Here is a 27,432-nt window from a genome sequence, read left to right as displayed (position 1 = left end):
TTGAGGCTACCAAACATGTTCTGACCCCGCAGCCAGCTGCTGCCACCCAGCTGCCGGTTCAGACGCCTCAGTCCGCTTGCCGCCGAACGTGCCCTCCTGCGACTTCCGCCCCCTCCTGCCCGGCCCCAGCAGCAGGCTTCACCCGGGCCGGACTGTGGAGGTGGTCGCAGGAATGCGCCCCAGCCCGTACCAGTCCCGCAGCCTGCCACACCATGTATCATGGGTTGTGGAATCCCTCCATCTCCATCACTCTGTTTACTAAATAATAATTGCATGGAAGTTGATAATCTCCCACTCAGATACAAAAACCCATTCCTAATTTCTTTAACTATCGCCAAGAAAGTAATTTTGCAAGTCCAAAAACTGTATACATATCAATCACTGGACTAATCTTCTAATATAATACATCACATTAGAAAAAATAACATACACTAACAAGAATATTATATCTACATTTCTTGATATCTGGAAACCATTCCTAACTCATCTTCATGTAAATCAGTAACCTGGAACCGGACCAACGCACTCTCTCAACCACATGTTTACAAACTAATAATGAATAATCTCTGAGTATTACTGTACAGTACTACAATTATTCAGTATAGATGTCCTTTGTATGTATGTATGCATATGTGTATGTATTTGTTTGTATGTGTGTGTGTATGTATGTATATGTGTATGTGTATAGATGTATGTATACGTATATATATATATATATATATATATATATATATATATATATTATAACAACTTCAGCGCGCGAGTCTCTTCAGGCCAAATAACATCCTCCTGGCATCAACTTGAAAAAGGGATAATCACCGGCTGCACAACTCTCAGTAACTCTTTTCTCACTGGCCATGAACATGATTGTCAAGTCGGCCGAGGTGGAATGTAGAGGACCCAAGTCAAGATCTGGAACCCGTCAGCCCCCCATAAGAGCTTTTATGGACGACTTAACAGTGATGACAACATCCGTTCCAGGGTGCAGATGGCTCCTCCAGGGGCTTGAAAATCTCATCTCCTGGGCAAGGATGAGCTTCAAGCCCGCTAAGTCCAGGTCTCTGGTCCTAAAGAAGGGTAAAGTGTCCGACCGTTTTCGCTTTGTCCTGGGAAAGACTATGATTCCATCAGTGTCTGAAAAAACGGTTAAGAGCCTGGGGAAGATCTTTGATAGTTCCCTGAAGGACTCAGCTGCCATAAAACAAACCAAGTGCGACCTTACTTCCTGGCTCACAGCGATTGATAGATCTGGCCTCCCCGGAAAATTCAAAGCTTGGATTTACCAGCACGGAGTCTTGCCAAGAATACTCTGGCCCCTTTTAGTCTACGAGGTACCATCATCAACAGTAGAGGTTCTAGAGAATTCTATCAGCCAGTTCCTCAGAAAATGGCTGGGGCTCCCTCGGTCCTTGAGCAGCATTGCCCTGTACAGCCATTCCACCAAGCTGCATCTTCCTTTGAGTGGACTAACAGAGGAGTTCAAAGTCACCCGCTCTAGAGAGATATTGATGTACAGGGACTCCAGTGACACAAAAGTCGCAGCAGCAGGAATCCTTGTGAAGACTGGGAGGAAGTGGCTGGAGCAAGAAGCTGTCAATAGAGCGGAGGCGCGACTAAGGCACAAAATGCTGGTGGGTTCCATGGCAACGGGACGAGCAGGTCTCGGCTGTTTTTCCAAGCCACGTTACGATATGGCTCGGGGAAAAGAGAGGCGCAGACTGATTCAGGACAAGATACGAGCAGAGGTGGAGGAAGAACGCCGCACCAAAATGGCCGGCATGTCCAAACAAGGAGCGTGGACCAGGTGGGAATATGCAGATCCACGCAGAATAACCTGGGCAGAGCTCTGGAAAGCAGAGAATCAGAATCAGAATCAGAAGGTGCTTTATTGCCAAGTAGTGTTTTACACATACGAGGAATTTGCTTTGGTCGTAAGGTGCTACATGTAGACAAATATACAGTTGACATAAATAAATGTAGGAATATATATAAATATGAAATGAAATATAAATTGACTAAATAAAATATACAACAATAAAGATTAACTACAAGTATGTGCAATGTGCCAGGTTGTGCATGAAAAGAGAAGAAAGTTTTTACATGTGCAGAGACATTTGAGTAATTTACAAGGGGGGAGTGTCAGTGGGGGACCAGGCCCTTGTTAAGGAGGCTAGCTGCCGATGGGAAGAAACTGTTTTTGTGGCGAGAGGTTTTGGTCCTGATGGACCGCAGCCTCCTGCCAGAGGGGAGAGACTGAAACAGTATGTGTCCGGGGTCAGCTGCAATCTTTCCTGCTCGCCTCAGAGTCCTGGAGGCGTACAGGTCCTGAAGTGATGGAAGATTGCAGCCAATCCCCTTCTCTACAGAGCGAATGATACGCTGCAGCCTGCCCTTGTCCCTGGCGGTGGCAACAGCGTACCAGATGGTGATGGAGGAGGTGAGGATGGACTCAATGATGGCGTTGTAGAAGTGCAGCATCATTGTCTTTGGCAGGCTGAACTTCTTCAGTTGCCGCAGGAAGTACATCCTCTGCTGGGCCTTTTTGGTGATGGAGGTTATGTTCAGCTCCCACTTCAGGTCCCGGGAGATGATGGTGCCCAGGAAGCGGAAGGAGTCCACAGCAGTGACTTGGGAGTCACACAGGATAATGGGGGAGGGTGGGGCTGAGCTCTTTCTAAAATCCATCTCCCGATCTCTGGGTCTGGATCTGGGTCGATCTCCCATCTGTAGGCAGACTCATCTCCACCAGAGATGAGCCCAATGAGGGTGGTGTCGTCCGCAAACTTCAGGAGCTTGACAGACTGATGACTGGAGGTGCAGCTGTTGGTGTACAGGGAGAAGAGAAGTGGGGAAAGAACACAGCCTTGAGGGGATCCGGTGCTGATGGTCCTGGAATCAGAGACGTGTTTCCCCAGCTTCACGTGCTGCTTCCTGTCCGTCAGGAAGTCAGTGATCATCCTACAGGTGGAGTCAGGCACGGTCAGCTGAGAGAGCTTGTCCTGCAGCAGGGCCGGCATGATGGTGTTGAAAGCAGAGCTGAAATCCACAAACAGGATCCTAGCATAGGTTCCAGGGGAGTCCAGGTGTGGAGGGTGTAGTGAAGGGCCATGTTTACTGCATGGTCTACAGACCTGTTGGCTCTGTAGGCGAACTGCAGGGGGTCCAGGGGTGGGTCTGTGATGGATTTTAGGTGGGACAACACAAGGCGTTCAAAGGACTTCATAACCACAGAGGTCAGGGCGACGGGTCTGTAGTCGTTTAGTCCTGTGGACCTTGGTTTTTTCGGGACAGGGATGATGGTGGAGGCTTTGAAGCAGGCTGGCACATGGCATGTCTCCAGTGAGGTGTTAAAAATGTCTGTGAACACCAGAGACAGCTGATCAGCACAGTGCTTCAGGGTGGATGGAGATACACAGTCCGGCCCAGCTGCTTTGCGGGGGTTCTGCCTCCTGAATAGCCTGTTGACTTCCCCCTCTGAGATGGAGAGAGGGGGGGAGGGGGTGGAGCTGGCCAACTCTGATGAGGGGGGGGAGGAAGTGGTGGACTGAGGCTGAAGCTGAGCGGAGGAGTCAAGGGGGATGGTGTCCGATTGACTCTCAAATCGAAAGAACTGGTTCAGCTCATTTGCCAGACGAGAGTCATTTATGGAATGGGGGACTTTGGGTTTATAGTTTGTGATCTAGGATTTTTTGTTTATGAGACTTTTCGGATTAAGTTTCTTGTCCAATCGGTCTACGATGTCCTCCCAAGCCCAGCTAACCTGCATATCTGTGGCATGGCAGATACTCCTTACTGCAAGCTGTGTCAGAAGAGGGGCACACTGGAGCACATTTTTAGAGCTGCTCAAAAGCGCTAGGGGAGGGGCGGTACCACTGGCGCCATGACCAGGTGTTAAAGGCTTTGGCTGACTCTATCCGCACAGCGATCCAGTTCAGCAAGACCCAGGCAGCCCCCAAACAAATAATCACCTTCATCAGAGCTGGGCAGAAGGAACAACACCACCGGCCTAGCTCTACGAGGGGGCTCCTCTCCACTGCTCGTGATTGGCAGCTTCAAGTCGACCTTGGAAGACAGCTTAAGTTTCCAGGCAACATCACAGCCACTTTGCTCTGCCCGGACATGGTGCTAACATCTGAGTCTACTAAGCAAGTGGCCATCTTGGAACTAACTGTCCCCTGGGAAGATCGTATTGAAGAGGCCCATGAGCGCAAGAGGGCTAAGTATGCAGAGCTCAGCTCGGAGTGCCGTAACAACGGCTGGAAAGCTCGCTGCGAGCCAGTCGAGGTCGGGTGCCGAGGTTTTGCTGGTCGCTCACTGCTGCGAACCCTCAAACTCCTTGGAGTGAAAGGACTACAGTTGAAGAAAGCCACCACAAACATCTTAGAGGCCACAGAGAGGGCTTCTCGTGGCTGTGGGTCCGTGGGGGGGAAACGTGGAGCAACACGCCACTTGGACACAAGCCGCGGACTGATCACCCCCGGCTGAGGGTGTATGAAGATTAAAGACCCGAAACACCCTATGACCCCGGGTTCTTCACTGATGACGTGTCCAAGTAGCACCAGAAGGTGTATTCTAACTCTACTTTTATTTCATTTAAAATCTGCATATTATTACTATTGCTATTTATTTTTATTAAATATGGTGGTAGTAGGGATGATGATATTGGTATTATTATTATTATTATTATTATAGAATTATTAGTCTTCCCTTCCTCTCTCTTCCTATATAAATAACAATTCAGAAAATATTACGTATAAATATTAATACAATTTTGTTTAAAATATAAATGGTCTGGGTCGGGCATCTGTTCTAGGTGCTGTTGGTGGGTGCAACTGGCATGCCCTGTTGGCATAATCATTACAGACTCAGTGGTTGGGCTGACTGGCCCTTCCCTTTCACTGCCTCTGGCCAAATCCCTCCCTCATGTAAAATAATTGTATTGAATTGATACCTGGGTTGGATGTGGTGTCTCTGGCTGGGGAGCTAACCAGTGCACACCTTGGTCCAAGCCATGGAAGAAAAAAAGAAAAAAAGAGGGCAAGAGGGCCAACCACCCATAACAATTGGTTGCTTGGTTTGGAGGTGCCTGTTATGTTGCCCCGGCATACTTTTTAGAGGAAAACTTAATGGAGCTTAGAAGCTTAACTACGGGGGTTGGGTGTCGCTGGCGGCGGTGGGGGGGAATCGGGTTATTGAATTGGTTGTGCTCACTGGCAGTTGTGGATCAGCCCCCTGACCTAGAGTTTAGAGCAAATGTACGGTGACATTATTGACTGAGCTAAATGTATTGTTATTGTTATTAGTACTATTGTCACTATTGTTGTAGATTGCTAGAGCTAATGTTACTAATGTTGCCATGAATATTATCATTGTGAAAATTATCATTGATACTACCACCACTAATACTAATATTAATATATTATTGTTGTTGTTGTGATTGTTGGGTGATTATCACAGGTGCACAGGTAGACCTGTTTGCCTCCCATGACTCATCCCATTGCGACCTGTTTTACTCCCTGACCGAGGGCACGCTCGGCACGGACACACTGGCGCACAGCTAGCCGCGGGGCCTCCGCAAGTATGCGTTTCCTCCAGTGAGCTACCTTGCCCAGACCCTGTGCAAGATCAGGGAGGATGAGGAGCAGCTCATATTGGTTGCTCCTCATTGGTCTAGCCGGACCTGGTTCTCCGAACTTGTACTCCTCGCGACAGCACCTCCCTAGCCAATTCCTCTGAGGAAGGACCCTTTCTCAGAGACGGGGCACCCTATGGCACCCTCGTCCCGATCTTTGGAACCTCCACGTGTGGCTCTTGGATGGGAGGAGGCAGTTTTGAGTACCCTACCACCAGCGGTGGTGGCTACCTTCACTTCCGCTAGAGCATCGTCCACGAGACATGCCTACTCGTTGGAGTGGAACCTCTTCGTCAACTGGTGCTCTTCTCACCGAGAAGGCTGTCTCCCTCCACCCTGAAAGTGTATGTTGCTGCTATCGTCGCACATCACGATGCAGTCGAGGGTAAGTTCGTGGGAAAGCACGATCTGATCACCAGGTTCCTGAGAGGAGTTAGGAGACTGAATCCTCCTCGCCCTCCTCTCGTTCCCTCTTGGGACCTCTCAGTGGTTCTAACTAGGACTGGGCGATATAGCCTCAAAATTATATCACGATATTTCAAGAATATTTGCGATAATGATATTTATGATGATATATACATTTTTTTTGTTGTTGTTTAAAATTTTCTTATTATGTTTATCTCGCCTAAATGTTTGCTCACTCATTGTGTTTTTACAATGTGGTAATTTTGTTGTTAAGAGTTTACACAACACAAGGAAGCTTGATTTCAATATTTGAATTAAATGTTAAATGTGTGTAGGTCTAACACCAGTATTCAGAAATACTACAGAAACATAATAAAGTAATCAAATGTAAAATAACACATAGTCTTTTAGTTCTGTTTCCTGATTAAATTAAATACATAGGCTAATAATTCTCATTCATTACAATTAAAGCTATCTTTTGTTGTTTTGACGACAACATTAATGACAGACGCATAGCCTATGGCTGCTGTCACTTTTACAGCTAGTGCAAGGATCCATTGCTGTTTTCATTATACTGTCTGTCACACTGTCACATGCGTTTTATACATAACCGACTGTGTTTATGAGTATACTTACCAAGACCGGAAGTTTTACACAATTTTGCGTTTTTCCCCCCATTAATATGATCAATATAATCCGCGAAAAATTACTTTAGTTTCTCGCGAGCTGTACTCTATGTATGCACGCAGTGCAACTCTCTCAGAGAGTGCGCGAGTAGATAACTGGATAGTTTAAAACCGCTTGAATGTTTAAACTGATAAGAATTAAGAAGACTTGAAAATTATAAACTTTAGTTACGATGCACTGATGGCCCGATTGTGCAAGAGACCATTCAGTCATGTCCCGACTCCTAAACGCGCGCGTGAGAAGACGCGCGTCGGCAGCCCCGCTGAACACTCAAGCTGTTTGTGAAATTGCTAAATCGTCTTCAGAGGCTGACAGGCTGCTCTCGCGCTCAGACAGGTGTTGTTGTTGTGCGTGCTAGGGAACGTAAATGCGCCATACGTCATTGGGTCGCTATATCATTGATATCGCGATATGACACTTTTTTATCATGTAAAAATGTATACCGGTATTATCGTGGACGGTATGATATGGCACACCCCTAGTTCTAACTGCCCTGCAGAGTGCTTCCTTTTTAGCCTCTGCAATCAGGGGAGCTTAAGTTCCTGTCAATTAAGACAGAGCTCCTGGTTGCATTGGCCTCCATCAGGAGGGTAGGGGACCTGCACGCATTTTCTGTTGACGAAGCGTGCCTGGAATTCGGGCCGGCCTATTCTCACGTGATCCTGAGACTCCGGCCTGGATACGTGCCCAAGTTTCCCACCACTCCCTTTCGAGATCAGGTGGTTAACCTGCAAGCGCTGCCCCTGGAGTAGGCAGACCCAGCCTTGGCACTGCTCTGTCCAGTACGCATCCTCCGTGCTTACATAGACAGAACGCAGTGTTGCAGGACCTCAGACCAGCTCTTTGTCTGTTATGGTGGGAAGCTGAAGGGAAAGGCTCTCTCCAAGCAGAGGCTGTCTCACTGGATGGTGGACGCCATTGCTTTGGCATACCAGCAGCCAGGTCGACCGTGCCCCCTTGGTGTGACAGCCCACTCCACCCGGAGTGTTTCTTCCTGGGCTCTAGTGCATGGCACCTCGCTAACAGACATCTGCAGAGCTGCAGGCTGGGCGACACCCAACACATTTGCCAGATTCTACAATCTCCGAGTGGAGCCAGTGTCCTCCCATGTACTCGTTTCAACCAGCCGGTACTAGGACCAGCTCAGGTGTCTTCGCTTGCTCGCCATTCCACTCTACGGACTGGATACGTGCGATATATTCCTCAGGTGAGCTTCCCACAAGCCCTGAGTTCCTCCAGTGCTGTTGACGTCAACGCCAGAGTCTATGCCTGCGGCAGCTTTCGCGTTGGCTTGGTGCCTCCATGTGCTTGGTTCCCCACTGGTGACCCCCATATGTGTATTTCTATTGTGACCCCCACATGTGTATTCCCTGAGTAGGGAACGGAGACGTTACGTCTCCCTGCCACTTTCGCTGTACCGCTGGAACAGCCTGAGTTCAGTCTCAGCTCCTCAGCAAGTAACATAACTGCATGTTGCCAGCGTACTTCCTTATATACCCACAAGGTGGGGCGGAGTCACGCTATGCAAAATCCGCAGACCCATGGCATTTCTTTGCCATTGGCTCATTTTGTAATAATCGAAGTTTATAGGCTTTCTAAGCGAAACATTCATGTAATGCAAGTTGTCAAATTTCAGCATATGAAACTTTCTACTGACAGACATATTGAACCACCAGTTGAATCTTTCTTCAGACAGTGAAATGTCAGAAGATGCAGTGCTATAATTTATGTAACTTGGGCCATGTTGTCTTAAAAAAAAACTATTGAAACTGCTGTACAGTATAATGTTACTAACTGTAGCTTTTTCAGCTTGCATTGTGGGTTCATCAGTAGATTGCTGAGGTTTTTCACTCCAGAGTCTCCTAGTTTATTCCTGCTCAGGTCCAGCTCTCTCAGATATGATGGGTTTGATTTCAGAGCTGAAGTCAGGATGAGAAAACTTTTCTTACTAATCCTGCAATCCCTCAGACTGAAGACAGAAAGAGAAAAGAAAATTACTCAGATCTAAGTTACTAAGTGCATGTGTGTTAAATGCATCATGAGTAAACGCCATACAGTCACTAATACAGTACACCAGCAAAAACATAGAAACTTGATCATAACTAGGATTTGAAGATACCAGTCATTTCACCGTCTAGCTTATCTAAAGATCCTATATAGTCCAGCTATGAGTAACCCAATTCTAGCCAAAATAACATTGAATTTGGTTACATGTCGTTTTTGCCAAAATAACTTACCAGATGTATGATATTCCATCATGTAAGCAAAGTCAACAGTGATTACAAGGTGTTTGGTTTTTGTGTCTTTGACATGTTCTATGCGTAGCATGTGCATCTATTCTTGGGCTATGGTAAGACATCTATAAAATTTTCACTGACAGACCAAATTTTGCCTTTTTCAGCCTAGACGTCTTGGCTGTGTTTGGACAGCTATTAGACGTCTTTAAACGCCAAATTGCTTGCTGGGGAGCATATTTACACTCAGACATAAAAAGTTAATGAATTATAAATTTAGATTAAGATATAAAATCAACAGAGCACATTGAGAGAGAGTCAAGAAAATTTGCTATTTTTCATTTGCTAAAGTCAAGAAAATTGCATAGTAAATTGCATAATAAACTTTTATCACACAGTAACTGCTGTAAAGCATAATGTTACTAACTGTAGTTTCTCGAGCTTGCATTGTGGGTTCATCAGTAGATCACTGAGGTTTTTCACTCCAGAGTCTCCTAGTTTATTCCCGCTCAGGTCCAGTTCTCTCAGGTGTGATGGGTTTGATTTCAGAGCTGAAGTCACAGCAGAACAATATTCATCTGTCATATCACAGCGTAATGAGCGTATTAACCTACATTAGGAGAAAGAGAGAGCAGAAAATAAGACAGGCAAAGCTATCTCTGTATTCTGTAAAGTCACATCTTCTCAATAACAAACAAAACAAAAAGACAGAGAAAGAGAGATAATCTTTACTTTGCTAGATTACAAAATACTCTCTTCATGATAAATTGTTAAAGGGGTCATATGATGCGATTTCCTTTTTTCCTTTTTCATTAGTGTGTTATGTAGCTGTTTGTGCGTGCATAAGATCTGCAGAGTTACAAAGCTCAAAATGTCAAACCTAAACAGATATTCTTTATAAAAGTTACGGCTCAGCCACACCTTCCTAAAACGCTTCGTTCAAACACACCCCCAACAAATCTACGTCAATGTGTGGGGTCAGAGTTTCAAATGTATACGCAAAGAAAGAAGGCGTAACTTATTCTCGCTGTGTTATTGTTGCTAGTGGCGCTGCCATGTCGTGGAGACGTTTTTCATTACGAAAGGCTAACTACTTCGTTTGGCCTTCCAAAAGTGGACTGTGATGGAAACATTTATTTATTATTAATAGATTTAACAAAGGAATGCCATATGGGCATATTATCTGTATTCTGAGTACGGGAACCTTGTTTTCTGTTATTTTGTTTATACAGCTGGAAGGTATGTGTGAGGCACTCAGAAGGTGTTTGGGCAGCGACCTCTGACTTCAGAGGTGAGAAGACCCCCCTGGGCTGAGGAGGACTTAAAGGACAAGTTCGTTATTTTACACTTAAAGCCCTGTTTTAAGATCGTTTCTGATGAAATAGAATGGTTACTTACAGACTTACAGAATACACATATGACCCGGAGGGGGCTGCATATGGAAAAAACACTAGGATGTCCAGCCCGCAGGGTGGAATGTTTCAACTCCAGGGGTGACAAGGTGGCTTGCTAAGGGAAAGACACATGCTCAGCCGGAGGAAATATTGCACGTATCCAGTCCGTGGAGTGGAATGGCGAGCAAGTGAAGACACCTGAGCAGATCCTAGTACCGACTGGTTGAAGCGAGTACATGAGAGGACACTGGCTCCACTCGGAGACTGTAGAATCTGACGAATGTGTTGGGTGTCGAGAGAGCCTTTGCTTGGAGAGAGCCTTTTCCTTCAGCTTCCCACCATAACAGGCAAAGAGCTGGTCTGAGGTTCTGAAACACTGTGTTCTGTCTACGTAGGCACGGAGGGCGCGTACTGGACAGAGCAGTGCCAAGCCTGGGTCTGCCTCCTCCAGGGGCAGCGCTTGCAGGTGCACCACCTGATCTTGAAAGGGAATGGTGGGAACCTTGGGGACATATCCGGGGGCGAGCAGCGGGGAGTGGAGAACAAAAGATTATCCGCCGGCCCTCCACCGGGGGAAGAAGTGCCCCTGCTACCAGGTCCTGCGAAGAATTGACCACCATCTCTGAGCAGCCCATCTTAGGAGCACCGCTTAGTCTGGCGTTTAGTGGGGAGCAGGGCTGGAGAGGGCTGGGGTGCCTTCCTGTGGCTTCCTCCATAGTGCGGCCCGGGTGAAGGCTGCTGTTGGGGACAAGCGGGAGGGGTGGGATCCGCAGGAGGGCACCCTCGGCGGTGAGCAGACTGAGGGTTCTGTGCCAACGGCTGGGTGGAGGCAGCAGCGGGCCGTCGGGGCAGAATATGTTTAATCGCCTCAGTCTGCTTCTGGGCGGTTGAGAACTGTTGGGCAAAGTCCTCCACTGCTCCGCTGAAGAGCCCAGCCTGGGATATGGGAGGGTCGAGGAAGCGGGTTCGCTCGGCATCTCTCTTATTGGCCAGCTTGAGCCAAAGGTGTCTCTCCTGGACCACGTTAGTGGACATCACCTGGCCCAGGGAGTGTGCGGTCACTTTTGTCGCTCGGATAGCGAGGTCAGTGGTGGCACGCAGCTCATCAAAGAGCCCTGGGTCAGTACTACCCTCGTGCATGTCCCTGGGCCTGGTAGACCTGCAGAATGGCCATGGCATGCAAAGAGGTGGCTGCCTGAATAGATGAAAACCTACAGGCTTTGGAGGGGTGCTTTGGGTCACCACGGGAGATATCACTCTGTGGACACAGCTGCATCACAACAGAACGTTCGAGCTGGGGAACCCCAGTGTACCCATTAGCAGCGGCCCCATCGAGGGGAGGAAAGGCGGAGAAGGTCGCCGAGTGATCACGGGAAGACAAGGGTGTCTTCCAGGACCTCGTGACCTCCTCATGCATGTCCGGGAAGAAAGGTATTGGGGTTGGACGCCGACGAGGATCAGCGGCCGCACCCAAAAAACAATCGTCCAGCCGCGAGCGCTCAGGATGGGGTGGAGGGTTCTACTCCAACCCGATGCTCGCGGCTGCCCAGGAAAGCATGGCAGTCAACTCGGGATCTGACTCGGATAATGCGGAACGCTCATGGGTTGCAACACTAAATTGTCGGCGCTTGATTCCACACCCTCACCCTCAGGTCACCCTGTCCACCAGCCGAAGTACCAGCTCTCGTGGAGGGGGTAGATCGGGGTGTGGATGAGAGGACTCTCCCTCTGACGAGGTCATTGAGTCTCGAACGAAGTATTGCGATGATCATGTTCCCGCAGTGAGAACATGAAGCACCCACAAATACTGCCTTAGCATGATCTAAGCACAAACACGCGAGACAGCGAATGTGCCCATCAAACTCAGAAACCTGCCGACCGCAACCAGAAGTGCACAGGCTAGACATCTTTAAAAAGACGTGCCAAGCGCAAGCTCTTTTGTGAGAGGAAAAAATTCTGCAGTGTTGAAGCGACCAGGGAGAGAACACACCGACTATGGCAGATCACTGCACAGATCAGCAGGGAATGTGCACTCGCTGGAACTAGCTGTCAAAACAACACCTGGAGAGAAGCTCGTCTCGAAGAGAGTGGATCTCAGGATGGCTTGTGGAGTGAAGTGAAACACTTGGCTCCAAAGCGAAAACATATCTGCATGTTGCCAGCGTACTTCCTTATATACCCACGAGGTGGGGCAGAGTTACGCTATGCAAATTTCACAGACCCATGGCATTTCTTTGCCATTGGCTTGTTTTGTAATACCCGAAGTTGATAGGCTTTCTAAGCGAAACCCCATTCGTCGTCACAACGTAACTCTTAGTGACTACGAAAGGGAACCACTGTTCTAGATGAATGTCTACATGTTTACTGTTATGGTTTACTCACAATTGTCATAATTCTCTCTAGTCTGGCAATCAATGTTCTCTAGGCTTAAGAAGTCAAAAACAAAGACTTTGCTTTTAAAAAGCTTGTGTGTGATTCTCAAACAAGATTCTGCCATGAACTGGAAATTTTACGTAATGCAACACACTATAAATAATTACTTCGTTTTTTCATGCACTGTTAAATTTTGAGATTTTGCTTCCATAACTTGTCATCTTTCAGACTAGTGGAAAGGAAACATAGAATATACATATTTAAGCAACACACAGCAGTGTGTCGTTACTGAATGAATCCACATTTTTTTTATGAATCAAGTGAGCCAATGATTCAGTGACCCATTAATAAAGACAGTCACTTGCTTAGTTTCTCAATGAATCAGCAGTTTGAACGAATCGGTTAAATGAATGACTGAATGAGCTTGAATAATAAGATCCTTCTGTCCGCCCTCTCATCACTAGGCATTACAGGAACTCCACTTCACTGGTTTGAATCTATCTCATAGGTAGGTCAACAACTGATCATGTGTGTTCCTCAGGGATCAGTTCTTGGACTCCTCCTTTTCTCCATATACACTACATCAATGGGACCTCTCATACAGGCACATGGCTTCTACCATTGCTATGCTGATGACACACTGCTCTATCCAACAGTAGCTGTGCGAATCTCAGATGAGGCATTGATGAAAGGTGTGTCAGGCAGTATGTCAGGCATACAAGGTATGATTTTTGCTGTTGTAGAAGCTCGCAAGCTTTAATGGTTGTAAAGCATTTTGTCAGATTGGGAGAAACGTGGAAATCGTTGATGCTTGTATGGTGCTCGCATCGTGTGAGCCAAACACCTTACGAGCACCTCCCGAGCTCAAATTAAACGAGTTGGGGAGTCTGCCCAATTTTGACCGGTGTATAGGCTCTGTAATACTGCCAAATTATACAAAACCATGTTACATAGGGTAGATCTATGTGTATTATTATAGTTGAGTGACTACAATGGCTCATAACCTTAAGTGTCCAAACTTGCACAGTGTACGCGGCATGTCCGCCATTAGCCTACTGTTTAAAGCTAAACTCTTGTGTGTTTAATTGCCCGTTTAATTTTCATATTATTGTGACTCTTTTTGATGTTGAAAAAAAACACTGCTTTGACTTGAACAAATGAGGAAATAGTAGTAGCTATCAACTACAGTAATATTACTATTAAAAGTTATGTAACATGTTAAATGATCTAAAATACTCACTTCAGTGTGTTGAGTTGACAGTGTTTATCCTGCAGTAGAGCAGAGATCTGATTCACTCGTGTGTCTCCTATTTCACGATCACTCAGATTCAGCTCTCTCAGGAGTAACGGGTTTTTACCCACAATTTCAATCACATACTGACAGGCTTCATCTGCAGCAGGACTCAAAAACCTGCAGAAGTTGATGCAGGATTTAATTCAATTCTGAACTAAAAATGTCTATTGCATTACAAAACATGTTAAGACAAAATTCATTATAGTTCCTAATGAAAAGCTCTAGTTACTTTTAGCACTTTCACTTTGAGCATATAATTACACAAAAAAATTATTATGACTCTTTGACTTTCATATATTTATTCAAATATGGTCAGTGAAGTTGTGTCAATATCTTTCTGGACACCACACACCACAGCTACAGTAGATTGATACAGTGTTGGGAATCTGGCCTTGATGAAAATTAAACTAGCCTACAGTGCGTTTAACAATTTAATATCATACCACTGAAAACCAGCACATCTGGTGAACCATAATGTCTATTTAACATGTACTGTAGATTGTACCACAACTAAACTGTGCAGACTGTCATCAAGCCCACAGCACCCAGATGCAACAAAATTTGCAGCTTGCTGTATTACTAAAGTGAAATTTCATATGAATATTTAGCCTGCATTTTATTTATTTTGTATCATTTCATAATGTCTCACTTCAGTGTCCTTAGTTGACAGTCTGGATCCTGTAGTAAATCATTGAGCTCCTTCACTCCTGATTGTCCAGGATCATTTCCTGTGAGATCCAGCTCTATCAGGTGTGAAGGGTTTGATCTCAGAGCTGAAGCCAGAGCTCTATAACCTTCTTCACTGATACTGCAGTCTGAAAGTCTATAGAAAATAAAAACATGAAATAAAAGTAAAATTGTGGTTCAAATTAATTCATTACTGCATAATCACAATTTAGTGAGTGAGCTAATAAGATAAAATGTTATCCCTGCCATCTAGAATGTTTGATTCTGATGTGTGTTGATTATTTTTCAATAACTGCACAGCTGAAGTATTAGTTCCAGGCAGATCTTGACTGCACAGTTTCATCAGTCAGTTCCATATCACTTCATCAAATTACTTCCTTACAGCCTACAACAGCAAAATAACCAAAACCCCCGAAGACAATGATCAAGCAAACAATAGGATAAAAATGACAAATTATTCCCTTTTTCCTTTTCCCAATTAAATTACCTTTAATTATTTATGGCATACACGATTTCTTTCTTTTGCTCTCTCTCTCTTTCTTGTATACATACATGCACAGACAATGCATAGATAGAGCGAAAGAAATTAGACGAGGAAGAAGACGATGGGTCAGAGATTTATTTGCGTTCTGAACTACTTAGAACAATATCCAAGGCATACCTGTCAACTAGTGATGTTACGTATGAAACTGAAGCTTCGATGTGCGTATCGCAAATAGGTGTGTTCAACTTCATGCAGCTCTGCGCAGAGCGATTGGTGGCTGACTTGAAGCAGTGCATTGCGGTTAGAAAGTTTGTCCGACTTGATGCAACGCCGATGCCACATGACTGTGACGTATGCCATTAAAGTAGCGCGAGAGCGATTCGAGAGCAGCCGCAGGACTCAGCCAGCGCAGATTCTCCAGAGCAGCTGCATGAGCTCTGATGACGACACAACTGTTCCACAATTGGCCCGGATTCACCACATGACAACGATCAAATGTGTTTCGTGTTTATTCTCACACCTTTAGTTCCACTAAAGCTCACAAATATTTTTTTTATAACTATTTTCATGTAGTCACGATGTTATATTGTGTCATGTTTATCAAAATAAAACTGATTAAAAAACTTTGATTCCACTTCATACCCAGTGGGCAATTGATGTTGAAAAGACATCAAATTGATGTCAAAATCAACTTCAAGGAACAGGTCAAATATGTAAATTAAATTGACGTCAAAACCAATCCTTGACATTGATTTGATGTAAAGTGAATGTCAAACATATTGACCTGCATATACAAAAACCAATTTCAGTGTGGGTATTAACTTTCTCTTTTCATCTAATTACCACTGGAAGACATTTTCTTTTCAAACTGACCTTAAAATGATATACAATATCTTGATCAAGTCTTGACCAACTTTTGACGTCAAATTGATATCATGGTGCCGCTGGGTAGTAGTAACTTTATTCTTGTTCAAACAGACGCTGTATAAAGCAGTACATAAAGTATTGAATGGAAATGTCTCTGAAACATCTGTGTATTTTGCAAAAAGCATGCAAACACCACGTTAGCGGTCACTACGGGAACCAGAAAGTGTCCGACTTCACGTCTCTGTTTGCAGCTCCTCCCCGCCTGCACGCGGCGACTCTCGCCGATCGGTTACATCCAGCCGCAGCCGATGTCGAACACACCTAAATGTGATGCAATTTCTATTGAAGCCCCGTATCGGGTGTGTATTGGTTTCCCAGAGTCACGTGATCGATGACAAATGAAGCCTCACTTTCTATCCAATCACGTACACGTTTCGCTTTGGGTGTCAGAAGGCTCGAACCCCTGATCTTACTGAACGAGTCCTTGTTGGCTTAGTCTGGTTGATGGATTTGTGAGGAGAGTGCTGTACTTTGAAAGTTAATCAATACATTACATTTAAATAACCAAAACTACTCATTCTTTTTTGCTGTTGTTGTGTCTTTTTGGTTTTGTAAAATCTTTACACTTTTGGTGTTTGTTAGGTATTAGGGACCGTTCGGTATTTATGGAAAGGGCCACTGGAGGAAAATAGGGGAGGGTCATGTCTTTTTATTTTTTGTTGATGGGAGGGTCATTCAACTTTTTTTAGTCTAGGGGGAGGGTCACCCAACTTTTGTATTCATGAAAACAGCACAATTTCAAAGTGGCTTGTTTGGTGCATATTTTTTCCATGTAGCTTTATGTAGCTCTCTCTGTCTCGGTCCCCCTCCGCTATCAGATGGGTCTGACCCAACAAAAATCCAGTTTGGCGCTGTCTGACAGTGGGCGCTCAGAAAAAGTGCATCATGTACAGAACGCCAATGAAATGTTTACCCGGCATAGCTTTAAAGCCGGAGCAAATAATGAACTTTTCTGATTGCGAATAAGTGCAGTGTCCTGTGAGTGTAACCAGAGACTATTTATAGAGACATGCCACTTACTCAATCCTCAATACAACTATATAGGGAAAACCCGTCTGCCTTTAACAGTCAAGCCGGGAAACATTTAAGCCTATCGTCTGGTTCCACTGACGCATGCGCACAGTTGAGGTTTGCGACAGTGGAAAATACGTTACTGTTTGAAAAGGCGGCAGATTTGATATGCAGTGTATGTGTGCGTTGTGTAAATATCAGACATCCCAAGTGTCTACCGCATATTTATAGCGGCTCCCTGATGCCCGCAAATTAGTTCAAATCTCCCAGAATCTAGAGCGAGCGACCGAGAGCTCACACATACTGTGCTTAAAACCGTGCAGCGCGCGCACGTCAGAGAGGGAGAGAACCCTTGCGCATGCGTAGTAAAGTATAACCTGTGGGGGAAAAGGCGTTTTAAACCTTATTTTGGGGCAAAGTCATCAAACTTTTTCAGCGATTTTTTTCATATTTTACTGCTGTTTCTATACATGCAGTTTTTATGTCCCGGTGACCAGTGAATGTGCAGTTCTGACTCTCTGCCCCTTCATTTAGATAGGAGCCTGGTCTTGTTAGTCCGAAATAGCTGCCCGGAGGCGTTGCCAAGATGGCGGCCGAGTGGCATGACTTGCCTAAAAGGACTTTGGTGTAATTCTACCGCGGCATTAACATGTGATATGAATGTACGTTGAGTGTATTGGGACTGAGGCGCCAGAACTGCAGCTGATAGAATGTGCGCTGTACGATACTACCATATTTTAGTTTCCATTCTTATTGTGTTTCCACAACAATGTTAGTGAGTAAATTTACTGTAATTGCCACCATAACAGTGGAGTGTGATGTGTTAGACGTAGGGCTACCACATTTTTAAATTACTATTAGAATTATTTGAAGTTAACATAATAAAACACGCAGACCTACTCCAAAAAATTGTTGAGGATAAATTCTTTAAAATTGGGCAATTCCAGCGTTATGGATGTGACATTTGCAGTCAAAACTTGAAATATAAATTATCAGAAAATGCACTTAATACTGAAACGTCTGTTTATATATCCATACCCCATTAATAAAGGAGTCAAAACATTAGAAAAATATCAGTCTACACATGCGTTTTATATTTAATATGAGCGAAATACACATGTGACATGACACAACAAATCTTTAACTTTTAGGTGGCAAAATATTTTTTAGTAATTCTACGAGGCTACACTGCGCAAAACATAAGTAGGCTAATAACCGGATGAAGAAGGGTCGGCCTCCACAGAACATACAATATATATATTTTTTTTTTTCGTGTTCGCATTTATGAGGAAAAAAACAATGTTACGGACGTGACAGTTCTCCGTTACGGACATGACCGCTCTGAAAGCGACTTCAGAAAGCACAAAGCCTTTCTTTAAAGTAAATTTCGTTTTTTATTAATCATATCTTAATTTTAATTAATGTTTCATCAACCAATGGCCTGGATTTAATAAATAAGAAGTAAATATAGTAGAAAAATAGATCATCATGACACGGAGTCGCCGGCGCGTGAACTGGACTCTCGTCTCATAAATGAACCGAAACTCAGCGTATAATGTACTTGCCTCACAGATTTGAGAAATATATAGAAAGCTTGATGTCTACTTTTAAACAGAACATTTAAAAACGAAAAACAGACTGCTCTCTGCTTAAGTAATCGATATGAAATCTGCATTTCTCTCTGGCGCGTTACTGTGAAGATAGCGAGTCAGCATCGTCAACTTCATCTTGAAGCCGACACACTGACACAGAAAAACCTTGTTTATTAATAAACAATTAAAATCTCTCCTTGCTATATTTGACATATTCATAATCATTACTTTTGGCGGTTCTTTGTGGCAGCTTTAAGATAGGGCCTACTTTATTGGGAGCACCACCCTTGTTACATGAACGCGTCACCACTGCATCAGCACCGAAAACATGATTTTTTTTATTTTTTTTTTATTAAAATAAAAATTCATGATACGAACCGAATTGTAGGTTTGGTCTATCGTTACAGCCTTAGTAAGATGAGAAAGCAGGAGTTTAGTCGTTTGTCATGGTTGTAAAAAAAAACAATGGCTATCTGAACATCTTTGCCAAGCGCAAAGATGTCACAACCTTTTTCCAGGGGATGGTCATGCCTTTTTTCACAATCATTTTGGAGGGTCATAGAAAAATGTATTACTGGCGAAGGGAGGGTCAAGTCTTTTTTGACTACAGATCTCAAAACTCCTCCGGTGGCCCCTTAAATGAAAAACGAACAGTCCCTTATTATTGTTATTTGGGGATAGGGTGGGCTTAGGGGAGAGGGGATAGGGTGTTGGTGTTTGGTGAAGGGTTTGTTTGGCAACAGACAAAAAAAGGAAGACTTTCCCTATCTGGGAATATTTTGAGCTGATAGCTTCCAATGTATGTAGCCTATGCATTTCTAAAAAAGTAAATATAATAAATATTTATTCATTTATTATTTAAAATTTTAATTATGCCTATTTTATTGTTGTATTTTATAATTGTTGACCGTTGGTGTCTTGTTCAGTCAATGTACATGTACAGTCACTCCCAATCATTTTTTTCTCCTCACACTTCTGAGGTGGACACCTTTGTCTTCTGTTGGACAGTGCTGTAGACCAGCACAAACAAAGCTCAAATGCCACTTCTGATGCGATAAATACCTTACAGAGACAAACATACAAAGAGCTGAAGATCCACTTGAAATCTGGAGAATGCAGAAACATGTCTACCCCATCTATATACAGCATTACAGTTTCCTTGTACCCCGGCCTCCTCTGGGTCATGTGAAAGAGTGTTCTCTAAGGCTGGGGAAGTACTGTCTAAGAGGAGAAATAGACTCAGCCCAACACTGTGAAACAACTTTTATTTCTTAATAAATATAATTAAAAAATGTATCACCTTTCTGTCATTCCTACAGTTAAATAAGCACTATCACTGCCAAGTGTCATAAGCACATTTAATAACAGATGATCCTATCACACAATGTCCTTATTCACTGTGTGTGTGTGTGTGTGTGTGTGTGTGTGTGTGTGTGTGTGTGTGTGTGTGTGTGTGTGTGTGTGTGTGTGTGTGTGTGTGTGTGTGTGTGTGTGTGTGTGTAGAGAGAGAGATTGTAGGCCTACATTCAATCTTATTGAATCATATAAGCCCTTTTTATATTTTATTGTCACACTTTAATGGGTAAAGGAATGTATTTAATGGACAAATCAAACACAAACGTGTAAGGCTTTTATTTGTACACATAACATTGAAACTATGGAGTGTGTTGTGATTGCTTCATCTGAGAGCTTCTTACAAAGGCTTCTGGCTGCTTTATTTTAAATAAGCACCAGATGGCGCTGTTCTCGGCACTCGCAAAGCTTTGAATCTTTTCCCGGAACAGTCAGGGGAAAGCCTCATTGCTTCATGATGCTTCATTTCCCCATCCCTACTGTCAACACTCCCGTTTTTCCCGGGTTTCTCCCGTTTTTTAGCCCTATCTCCCAGACCCCTCCTGGTTTGTTATTTCTCCCGGGAAACTCCCGTAATTTGCATGGCCCAAACTCCTTTATGAATAATCGGACCAATATGTTTGTCTAATGTTGACCAGTTGCCAGGTCTTGTATTCAATGCATTATATTCACACACAATCCACACACCATATACAATTTCAAACCGTTTGTCATCTCAACCTGGCAACCTATAAAACCCAGTTGCGCAGTCGTGGAAAGCTTAACTCAAATGGAGTGTGGCGCGGGACTAGATTTGATGGCCGAGTGTGAGCGCGGGCGGTATGCACTCGCTCTGTGTGTGTGAGAATAAAACTATTCGTTTTTGAAAACCAAATGTTGACAGCTATGATCCAAGGCTGCATCGAAAGGTAACTTCGCGTCTGCTGCCATGTCTGATCCATAGGTATAAACAAACTGCTTTGGTGTAGTGATGTGCCGTTCATGAACGATTCGTTCATTTTGAACGAATCTTTAATATGACTCGGGACTACCAAGTTGTTTCAGAGAGTGATTCGTTCATTTTGTGTTGACCGCGCATGCGCATTGCGCAACATATGGGTTCTGAATCTGTATTGGAAACAGAAATGATTAGTTCATCTCTCTCGAATCTTCGGGTTCGGGACGGGTCCGAGTCTTTCGTTCTTCCTGTCAGTCCATAGAGGCTATGCTGTCAGTGCCGGAAAGAGAAATGATTAGTTCGTCTGGTTCGGGTTCGGCCGGGTCCGAGTCTTTCGTTCTTCCTGTCAGTCCCATATAGGCTATGCTGTCAGTACCGGAAAGAGAAATGATTAGTTCATTTTTTTCGAGTCTTCGGGTTTGAGTCCTTCGTTCTTTTGTCACGTGACTTGTCACCGTATTGAATAGCCTACTAATTCAAAACCTTTTTACAAACAGGCACGTAGTTAATGTATAATATAATAGTAGTTAATTAATGTATAATATATTATAAAACACACCACAGATGCACAATAAACATTTAGAAAAGAGACGGACAGGGACAATAGACGATGGAACTTTTATTTTTCAGATAATGTTTATTGCACATATTTTGTATTTTAATTCCTAAATATAAAACAATATACATTCAGACGCAGTCAATAATACGAATCTAATGTTTTATTTGATGCGAGATACCAGCGGTCACGTGACAAAAGAAGGATTTAAAACCCGAACTCGAGACTCGAAGAAAATGAACTAATAATGTTTCTTTCCGGTACTGACAGCATTGCCTCTATGGACTGACAGGAAGAACGAAAGACTCGGAACCGTCCGAACCTGAGCTCGAGACTCGAAAGATGAACTAATCATTTTTCTTTCTGGTACTGACAGCATAGCCTCTATGGACTGACAGGAAGAACGAAAGACTCGGACACGGCCGAACCCGAACTCGAGACTCGAAAGATGAACTAATCATTTCTCTTTCCGGCCCTGCTGCATCACACACGGCACGGTCGGTCGGCCCAGCAGACAGATCAGAGTCAGACACTGACGAGTCGACAACGTCTCGAGACACGAGAGGAGAACTAACCTGATAAATATGAAGTTGCAAAGGAAAGAACGTCTCGGATCAGGAGGTGAGGTGAACTAACAAAACCAGACTGCAATAGCTTGAACTTAAGACCCAACAACTAATCAATTAATAAAACATTTCGGTTTCTTATAATTTGACTTTGGCTGCATTACCCTATAGTTTATTTTTATTCTTTTTACAAATGTAATCAACATTTTCGTAAGTACTTGATGTCTTGGGATATTTAACATGCCATTTTAATTATATTATGCTGAAATGAATGAAATGACTCGAAAAAAGATTCGTTCATTTTGCTGAACGAGACTCAAAGATCCGAGTCAGTAAAATGATCCGAACTTCCCACTACTACTTTGGTGTGTCGCATAGACGTCGTCATCGTCTTGCTGCTCCCTCCCCGTTCTGTGATTGGTTCCCTAGATGAGGCGAAAATTTGGTCCATGGTGTCCAGACCATAGACATCATATAGATAGACGCCCTATCGACCGCTACTGCCTATTGGCGCGGACGAGCCATGGGGCTGCCATCTTAAACCGGTCACCCGCTCCGCTCAGTGTAATCTGTTGGCAGGTGCAATGAGCTGTCAGCGCATTTAATTAATCATATATCACTGAATACCGAACTGATTTTCACACAGGTTTTTTTTTGCTGCAAAGGTCATACATGTAGCTACGATACAGGACAAATTGAATATTTTATTCACAAAATACAACCAATAGTACGGCAATGTTAAATGTTAAATCTTACTTGTGAAAAGTAATCCCCGAGTGATGGTCTGCCGATTTGAGCTGGAATATGCTGCACAGTGCTCTGGCATCTACTGCTGCTATAAAACGCAAATAGGAGTATGACCGGTTTAAGATGGCGACCACATTTCTTGCGCCACAGCGGCCAATAGGGCATCTAGTCTCTATATGATGTCTATGGTCCAGACTGCCTAGCAGCGTGAATAAAATCGCGCTGTGCAAAGGCAGTATAGGGAAACCCAGGCTATATGACTCTAGTGATTTAAACCAATCTTCATTGATGCAATAAGATCAGTTTGGGTGATGCACGGAATGTGAGCCTTTATACACTTTGCATGTGCAATTTTGTGTGACCTATCTCTCTTAAACAAAATAAAAAACATTAAATCAGAATGGCCGTGAACGAAGTTGTGCCACACGTACCCACAGTAAAGATATATGTTGGATATCAGATGTTAAATATATCCAAAGTTTGTTGGAGCTACAGAAACTAGATGGCGTGTCTGATTAAAAAACCTGACAAATACCAGTCCTTTGCTCTCTTTTATTTTAAGTTCAGGATGATTAAGCCTTGGGTAATTCACATGACATGAAGTTCATAGATTCAATAGACCTCGACCAGGGGGTGTATGGGTAATGTAGTGCACTAGATTTAGTAGTGTAGTTTGCTTTGGAATTGTGGGATATGTAGTACAATATATATATATATATATATATATATATATATATATATATATATATATATATATATATATATATTAGAAAAAAGGGTAAAATTAAAGAAAAGGGCCAAATTTACAACAGAATAGTTCGCCAAAAAATGAAAATTAGCCCATGATTTACTGACCCTGAAGTCATCCTAGGTGTATGTGACATTCTTCTTTCAGACGGATACATTAGGAGTTATATTAAAATAATTCCTGGCTCTTCCAATCTTTATAATGACAGTGATATAGTGGCAGGGTGAGTTAAAGGGATACTTCAGGATTTAGCATTAAGCTTTGTATTAGTAGAAAACCTGTAGTATTTTCAAATTACCCTCATATCCCCCTGAGATGAGAGATTTATGTATTTTTTGTCTGGAAAAAATCCTCAGATGATGCAAAAATCGTCATTTTGCGTCATCTGAGGATTTTTTTGGCCAGAGGCTAAAGACTACAGCCAGTAGTAGGGGCTGTCCCGCATGTTCTCAACCCACCCATAGAGGGTGGGATCTCACTCACAGAATGTACACATAGTGTCAGCCATCTTTTTTTTGGAAGCTAAGCAAGCAGGCTCTTGTCCTGTGGAGAAAGCTGAGTAGTAGGAGAAAGCTGAGTAGTAGGGGTTACCGTAGACTTTTTCCCGGACATGTCCGGCCGTCGAGATCGTACAAAAAATATCCTGGATTCAGCTTTTGCTTTCTGAAGTCGCCATTCATTGTTTACATGCATACCGTTTGTTTCAGTCTAACTGAATTCATTCCGGTTGGTGAATCTGAATGTAGTGTTTACATGAACACTAAACAAGTGATCGGTTGATGTGCGTTTTAACATTGATAAGAAAATTCCCGCTCCTCCGTGTGAGATATGAGACCGGTGCGTCTCACAGGTGTCGCTCATCAGTAATCACGCCACCGGCCTCGCGCTGTTCTCCCGCGGCCCTCAGACTCATCCTGCTCACCACAGTAAACATGATGAATGGCGACTGTAAAACGCAAAAGCCGAATCCCGGACATTTTGGGCGATCTCGAAATCCCGGGCAGACTCATCACGGAGACTCACTAGTAGCCTAGACTTTGTTTAACTACTGCGCTCTGTTACCGGTAGGCGTGGCCTCCTAGGGCAGCGAAGAAAGTGCATTCAGGGAGTTGTTGTCTTTCATCCACATAAGCCAAAAATAAATTTCCTGGCTTTTCTCAGTCTAGAAAGCTCCAAATTCAAAAATAATTTCACAGTTCTTCTACATAAATGACCCATTTTAAATACACATTCATCTTTCCAGAGGTGAAGTATCCCTTTAATCATGGGCTAATTTTCATTTTTGGGTGAACTATCCCTTTAATACTGATATGGCATCTAACAGCACAGGTGCAGGAAATTGGGAGATGTATTCAGTTTATCAGTTTTAGTTCTATGGCTTAATTTGAACAAACTTAAAAACATGACCACCTTTACTTTTCAAGTGAAGTTACATGAGCACATGTTTAGGGTCACTCTGTGGTCTAACGTAATTAAAAAAGTTGACCCTAATTTTATACCGATTTATTTTCTACTGCAGGATACAGAGCCAGAAGACATTCAAAAGGGGAGAAGATCAGGATCTTAACTATCTTTAAAGATGATGTTGCCACTATCCACTTAAACCCAAATATAAGGTGCCTCTCTGTAGTACTATAAGAGCAGATTGGGCTTGATAATGTGCAAGAACTTTGCCACAGCTGTTACTCTCCTCTTTGGCTTGATTTATACCCTCAATGTGAACTATCCTAAATAATTAAAATACACTTTTGACAAAATTAAAAATTGTTTATTGGTCGTGACCTAAAGTGCTCAGTAAGAGTCCGGTCCTTCAAAACTTTATTGTTCAAGTAGCTGCAATCCATATGGATAAGATTGAGCATTTATTTATTCCAGTTTGTACTCTTATTTAGTGCATAGTCTTTTTATGGCTTCCTTTATTCTCTAGAACATAAAGAGAAGAATATAAATGTAAACCATGTTTTATATAAATGTAACCCATATGATTTAATCGATGTCTTCTGAATACAATCGGATATCAAGATTTATAAAGAATTGGTAGTTTATAGTTTACTTTCTCCCAAAACTGTATTACTTCAGAAAATACAAATTAAAGCTGCATGTTTTTATGTGTCTTGGACAGAAGAAAAGAAGTCATATGAGTTCGAGACAGAAAAAAGTAAATAATTATGATTTTGGGTTAAAATATTCCTTTGAATAAAACAAAAAGAACGTTCTTGTCATGATGACAGCTAATTGAAATTACATTTTTATTTGCCTTCAACATGCTTATGAATAAATGTTTTGTTAACATTGACTCACTGTTTTCAGTTTTTGACTTGGGCAATGTTATTGTAGTTTCCAGTCGTAACATATTATTACTTGGTATCAATTTTTGATAGGATTTTTTTTGTTCACTCAACTTTAGACATTGAGTTCTACAGACAAAATATGTTGAATTGGCTCAACTTAAAAAGGTTTGTTAAAAAATAGTTGCACCTCTCCAGAAAACGTCCTGGTTGCGTATGCAACCCACCGTTCCCTGAAGGAGGGAACGGAGGACGTAGTCGACGCGACTGAAATGGGATCACGCTAGGGAGCCTATCATCTTCGAGTACTATTGAACGAGCCAATGTAATTGGCGTGCGTGATTCGCATCACACACTCCGCCCCCGCTGCGCGGGTATAAATACGGAAGTGGATGCACGCACTAGTTGCTTTTCGCTGAGGAGCCGAGAGTAACCCGGGGTCAGCGGTGGTCCAGCGGTAGTGGCAAGGGGACTACGTCCTCCGTTCCCTCCTTCAGGGAACGGTGGGTTGCATACGCAACCAGGACGTTCCCTTTCAGTCGATAACGTCGGACGTAGTCGACGCGACTGAAATGGGATCAACCATTGAACACGCCACTAACGCTGCCACCTTCCAGTGCCTAAACCAAAGCCTCCTGATGCCCCCGCAAACTTAAGGCGGGGAAGGACAGGGCTTAGGCCAGGGAAGTCACTGCTGTTCCTACAGGACCACTGGGAAAGCGTTCCCCGTACGTGGAAGGAAGGGACGCTGCGGAAGCCACATCCAACCCGAGGGAGGAAATGTGGAGAATACACATATGAACTGGGCGGAAACCGGGCAGTCTAACATATGGAATGTCACTGGGGTGGCTCCAGCCTAAGACGGGGGGAGACACACCGGACAGTGACGGCAGAGAGACTCTGCCGAGGGAAGACACGGGCTCACCGCAGGGAGCCGTATCGTGGAAGAATACACATATGGGGTCACCGAAGGGACCGCAACATATGGACCCAGCCTAACACAGGTTCCACACTGCTTACGAGTGGTAGGCCTAACACCAGACGTTCCGCACGTCCGACGTCGGAGGGGTGTGGAGGAACTCAACAGGGTTCAATTTTAAGGGAACTCAACTGGAGTAGAAAGGCGCACGTATCCAGTCCATAGGAGGGGAATGGCGCAGCAAGCCGACACTTGAACCGGGCTCACGGTGAAACTGGCTTCATGAGAAGGGAGCCCACGGGAAGCAGCGGTTCAACTAGGTGTCGTCCAGCCCCCAACTCTAGAATCTGTTTAGCAAAGTATATCGTCAACGCCCAGGCGGAGCACTTTACACTCATCATAGAGGAGCTCAACACCTAAGTGGACATGTTGCATCTCGGATCTTTGCCGAAATGAAGGCAAGCACTAAGTGCAACTTTGCATGGAAACAGCCTTCCCTCTCTGCTGAATTCCACAGATATTTGAAGAGCTGGTCTGAGGTCTATGACTTGCATTCTGTACACGTCCAAGCGAATCGGACAGAGAAGCCAGGGCTGGA

At 43.8% G+C, this 27,432-nt stretch overlaps 1 protein-coding gene and 1 pseudogene across 1 annotated transcript in view; one reads left to right on the top strand and one right to left on the bottom strand.

Moving 5' to 3' along the window:
- Window positions 1-742: 742 nt before the first annotated feature.
- LOC143723676 (uncharacterized) lies at window positions 743-4,502 on the top strand (annotated as a pseudogene).
- Window positions 4,503-4,809: 307 nt separating this feature from the next.
- Window positions 4,810-27,432, bottom strand: part of LOC143723674 (uncharacterized) — an 87,532-nt gene continuing 64,909 nt past the window's right edge. Inside the window, exons 24-28 of the mRNA XM_077216377.1 lie at window positions 14,669-14,842; window positions 13,966-14,136; window positions 9,386-9,568; window positions 8,516-8,693; window positions 4,810-4,842 (exon numbers count right to left, since the gene is read on the bottom strand). Of these exons, the coding sequence (XP_077072492.1) occupies window positions 4,810-4,842; window positions 8,516-8,693; window positions 9,386-9,568; window positions 13,966-14,136; window positions 14,669-14,842 (739 nt within the window). The remainder of the gene's footprint in view (window positions 4,843-8,515; window positions 8,694-9,385; window positions 9,569-13,965; window positions 14,137-14,668; window positions 14,843-27,432) is intronic.

Source organism: Siphateles boraxobius, unplaced genomic scaffold (genome assembly GCF_051911475.1).
Source record: "Siphateles boraxobius isolate OS27281-9 unplaced genomic scaffold, OSU_SipBor_1 7, whole genome shotgun sequence".
Classification (NCBI taxonomy): Eukaryota; Metazoa; Chordata; class Actinopteri; order Cypriniformes; family Leuciscidae; genus Siphateles; species Siphateles boraxobius.
This window is presented reverse-complemented; position numbering and strand designations above follow the sequence as displayed.